The sequence below is a fragment of the Primulina eburnea genome, chromosome 17 (genome assembly GCF_022965805.1).
Source record: "Primulina eburnea isolate SZY01 chromosome 17, ASM2296580v1, whole genome shotgun sequence".
Lineage (NCBI taxonomy): Eukaryota > Viridiplantae > Streptophyta > Magnoliopsida > Lamiales > Gesneriaceae > Primulina > Primulina eburnea.
In genome coordinates this window covers 12,074,386-12,079,285 of record NC_133117.1, presented here as the reverse complement: position 1 = coordinate 12,079,285, position 4,900 = coordinate 12,074,386, and the positions used below count along the sequence as shown (strand labels likewise).

General features: G+C 40.9%; 1 protein-coding gene across 1 annotated transcript; it reads right to left on the bottom strand.

Moving 5' to 3' along the window:
• Positions 1-3,777: 3,777 nt before the first annotated feature.
• LOC140817876 (uncharacterized) lies at positions 3,778-4,551 on the bottom strand. The gene is made up of 2 exons (XM_073177670.1): positions 4,041-4,551; positions 3,778-3,950 (listed from the first exon to the last, which is right to left on the bottom strand). Exons 1-2 carry the CDS (start codon positions 4,549-4,551, stop codon positions 3,778-3,780), a joined length of 684 nt encoding a protein of 227 aa, XP_073033771.1.
• Positions 4,552-4,900: the final 349 nt, after the last annotated feature.

Sequence of the window (4,900 nt, the reverse complement as noted above, 5' to 3'; positions counted from 1 at the left end):
ATACTTTGATATGTTTATGCTTTGATTTTAGCATTTTATTCAAAAGTATGAGATTATTGCCATATTCAGATATGAATATGATTATGCTTTGTTTACAGATTGATATTCATTGCAGCTAAGATAGGAGAGTCTTTGACAGTCATTGTCAATTCTCTAGATGTTCGGTGTATCTCAGCGTAGGAGTAGCCATTATTCCTATTGCCAGCCGTCGATACAGCTCAAACCGAAGTCTAGGAATAAGACGTACAGTCACCCCGAGTGGTTGGGTAGGTGACAGCCAGCGACGTCTTATTCACACCGGGATCCCTAGAGTTATAGTTGAGTCAAGTCTAGATATGATTTGATTAGAACTGCATGCGTATATGAATTGGGTTCATAGATTATGGAACCCATTGTTATTGCTTTCAGTCATGATAGCATGTTTTTATGATTTGATTTGGGTAGCATGTTTATCTGATTCGAGTTGCATGCTTATCTTGATTAAGTTTAATAGATTATGAAATCTATTGATTTGAATTATATTCATGATAGAATATTTCATGATTTACTTTATGTATATGCATGTTTACCATGGTTTATACTGGGATTTATTCTCACCGGAGTTATCCGGCTGTTGTCTTGTTTTGTATGTGTGCATGACAACAGGTGGGGCTGGATCAGGGTCAAGATGAGAAAGAGGCTGGACTAGATAGCGTGGTGATTCCGGACACTGAAATGTATTTGATACTGAGATGTATATTATTTAGATTCCATCACCTTCCGCATTTATATTTTAAAAAGAAAAATTTTTAGACCCTGTTTATCAGAACTGATAATTAAATCCCAAAGAAGAATAAGGAAAAGATTAGTGTCCGGGTCCCCACACGAGTCATCTGGATCAGTAGCTCAGATTGGTAGACGACCATCTGCAGTTCACTCCTTCCAGCCAGCACCAGCCCAGTCACAGCCGAGGCCAGGAGGAAGCCAGACAGTTAGCCAGCCTCCTAGATAGCAGGCCAGAGTGTTCGCTTTGACTGAGGAGCAGGCTCAAGAAGCACCAGACGATGTTGTGGTAGGTAACTGTTTTATTTCTAGTTATCCTGCATATGTATTGATAGATACTGGTACATCACATACATTCATATCTGAGCGATTTGCCTTGATGCATTCATTGCCTGTTGAGTCATTATCTGCAGTAGTGTCTCTCTCTTCTCCCAGTTATTATTCAAGTTGTTTAGTTGAAACGAGAATTGCTGAACTTATTTTAAGTAATTTTTATATTACTTACTTGATTTGCTTTGGTCGAAATTTTCGGGTTCTCACATCCCTCCCTCCTTATTGAAAGTTTCGTCCTCGAAACTTGGATCAGCTTGAATTGTTGAATAAATAAGGGTATTGAGAGCGCATCTTTTCTTCAAGTTCCCAAGTGGCCTCTCTTTCGGTATGATTTGACCACTGTACCTTGATATAAGGTATTGTCCGATTTCTCAACACCTGGTCTTTTGAGTCCACTATTCGGGTAGGGACTTCTTCATATTTGAGTTCCTCATTCCGATTACCTTCGATCATCAGTGGTGTAACTTTAAGTACATGGCTCGAGTCCGGGACATATTTCTGTAGTTGTGAGATGTGGAAAACATTATGTACTCTGGACATCTCAGGTGGTAAAGCCAGTCGATAAGATAAAGTTCCCACCTTCTCCAGTATCTCGAACGGTCCCACATACCTTGGATTTAACTTCCCAGATTTACTGAACCGTACCACTCTTTTCCTTGGTGAGACCTTGACATAAGCCTTTTCTCCGATCTCGAGCTCCAATGGTCTTCTTTTCAAATCAGCCCAAATCTTTTGTCTGTCCTGAGCTGCCTTGAGTCTTTCTTTGATTATGGCCACTTTATCAACAGTTATTTGAATGAGCTCTGGCCCGGTAAAAGATTTTTCTCCGACGTCATCCCAGTATAAGGGCGATCTACATTTTCGACCATACAGTGCCTCGTACGGAGCCATTTCGATGCTACTGTGGTAGCTGTTATTGTATGCAAACTCTATCAACGGTAACTGCTCACTCCAATTTCCATGAAAATCCAATGCACATGCCCTCAACATGTCTTCAAGGGTCTGAATTGTCCTCTCAGTTTGGCCATCAGTCTGAGGATGATAGGCTGTACTGAGAGTAATCCTGGTTCCCATAGCCTTTTGGAAACCCTTCCAAAATCTTGATACAAATCTTGGGTCTCTATCAGACAATATACTTGCCGGGACTCCATGTAGCCTCACTATGTTGTCCATATACAAAGCGGCTAATTTCTCCAGATTATAATTCATCCGTACTGGCAAGAAATGGGCAGACTTGGTCAGCCTGTCAATGATGACCCAAATCCCATCGTGACCCTGTCTCGATCTTGGCAACCCGACTACAAAGTCCATAGAGATGTTATCCCACTTCCACTCGGGTATTTATAATGGTTGCAGAAGTCCCCCAGGCCGCTGATGCTCTGCCTTGACTTGTTGATAGGTTAGACACTTTGCAACGAAAACAGCTACGTCCTTCTTCATTCCATTCCACCAGTAATTATTCTTCAGATCCCTGTACATTTTGGTGCTTCTCGGGTGTACTGAAAATCTTGATTTATGTGCCTCGGCCATTACCTCTTCTCGAATTCCATCGATGTTTGGTACATACAATCGTCCTTTCATCCAAAGAATACCATCTTTATCAATTTGAAATTCTGGAACTTTTCCTCCTTGGATTTGTTCTTTAATTCTCAGGATGGAAATGTCTTGACTCTGCTTCAACTTGATGGTCTCTCGGAGATTTGGTTTCACTGATAGGGAACTTAAGTTCACCTTCCCAGGGTTCCTTCGACTCAGCGCATCTGCCACTTTATTTGCCTTACCCGGATGGTAATTGATTGATAGGTCATAGTCTTTGAGAAGTTCCATCCATCTTCTTTGTCTCATGTTTAATTCCTTTGGAGTGAAAATGTACTTGAGGCTGTGGTGATCAGTAAAAATTTCTCATTTTACCCCATAAAGATAGTACCTCTAGATTTTAAGTGCAAATACTACTGCGGCTAACTCCAAGTCATGAGTGGGGTAATTCTGATCATGTGGTTTCAATTGCCATGAGGCATAAGAAATTACCTGACCCTCTTTCATAAGCACACACCCCAATCCTTCCTTTGATGCGTCACTGTATACAGTGAAATTCTTACCATCCTCGGGAAGAATGAGTACTGGTGTGGATGCGAGTTTTGTCTTCAGGGTTTCAAAACTCTTTTCACAAGCTTCATTCCAAATGAATTTCGAATTTTTCTGAGTAATTTTGGTGAGTGGAATGGCTATTGAAGAAAATCCTTCCACAAATTTTCTATAGTAGCCTGCTAATCCCAGAAAACTTCTTACTTCAGTCACTGTCTTTGGTTGTGGCCAATCCTTGATTGCTTCCACCTTCTTAGGGTCTACTGACACCCCATATTCAGAAATTATATGACCTAGAAACGCCACACTTTTCAACCAAAATTCACACTTCTTGAATTCGGCATATAGTTCCTTCTCCCGTTGTGTCTGCAAAGTGAGACACAGATGTTCTTTGTGCTCTTCTTCACTTGGTGAGTACACCAGGATATCATCTATGAAGACAACCACGAACTTGTCGAGGTATGGTTTGAATACCCGATTCATCAGGTCCAAGAATGCTGCAGGAGCATTTGTTAGACCAAAAGGCATTACTGTGAATTCGTAATGTCCATATCTTGTCCTGAAAGCAGTTTTAGGGATGTCTTCCGCTTTGACCTTCTACTGATGGTAACCAGATCTAGTTTTGAGAAGACCTTGGCTTATACATAGCCTCATGCTTCCGTCCTTTTTCTTTATGAAAAGCACTAGGGCTCCCCACGGAGATGCACTAGGGCGGATCTGCTTCTTGTCCAACAATTCTTGGAGTTGCTCCTTTAACTCCTTTAATTCAGCTGGAGCCATTCGGTATGGTGCCTTTGATATTGGTGCAGCACCAGGGACCAAATTGATTTCAAATTCTATTTCTCTATCGGGTATTTCACCCGGTAGTTCCTCAGGAAAAACATCTGGAAATTCTTGAACAATTGGGATTTCTTCCAACTTTGGGACTTCTTCTTCTTTGACTTCATTGATTACTGCCAGGTAAATTTCTTCTCCTCCCTTTACAGCCTTCCAGGCTTGCGAAGCTGACAGTAGGAATTTTCTTTCTTTGGATTTCCCGTGAAATAAAACTTCTTCTTTAGTAGGAGTATGAAGTCTAATTTCTTTCTTTTGACAGTCCACAATGACATGGTTTTTAGCTAACCAGTCCATTCCGAGGATAATGTCAAACTCAACCATATTGAGTTGAATTAATTCCACTTCAAAAGTTTGTTCATTGATAAAAATTTCACAATTTCGATACACTTTTTGGGTTTCAATTGTTTTGCTGGCAGGTGTTGCTACTCTTAACGGTTCACCAAGAATATCATGCACAAGTTTAAACTTTTTGGCAAATCTTCTAGACACAAATGAATGTGTGGCACCACAATCAAACAAAGTATATGCAGGCATTTTATTGAGTAAGCTGGTACCTGCCGCCACTTCATTGCTGTTATCGGCTTCCTCTTGGGTTATTGCATAGACCCGAGCATTAGTCTTGTTTTCTTGTTGTTTTCTAGGCCTTGTTACTTTGTCCTTGTTGTCTGGACAATCTCTAATTCGATGGCCCACTTTTCCGCAGTTAAAACATGCCCCTGACTTCTGATAGCATTCTCCGATATGATACTGTTTACAGGTGTCACACCACTTCCCTTCTCTATTGCCAGTATTGCCAGAACTCCCTTTGAAAGACCCTCTGAGTAGTTTGTTTTCTTAAACTTGGGACCGTTCTGAATAGATTGATTGATCATCGGCCTTTTGT

Bases quoted from the DNA above. Each gene is read 5' to 3' on its own strand.
- LOC140817876 (XM_073177670.1), bottom strand. From the start codon at position 4,551: ATGCCTGCATATACTTTGTTTGATTGTGGTGCCACACATTCATTTGTG. The intron at 3,951-4,040 runs GTGAAATACCCG...GAATGGCTCCAG, and splicing joins TTTTCCTGAGGAACTACCGG to CTGAATTAAAGGAGTTAAAG.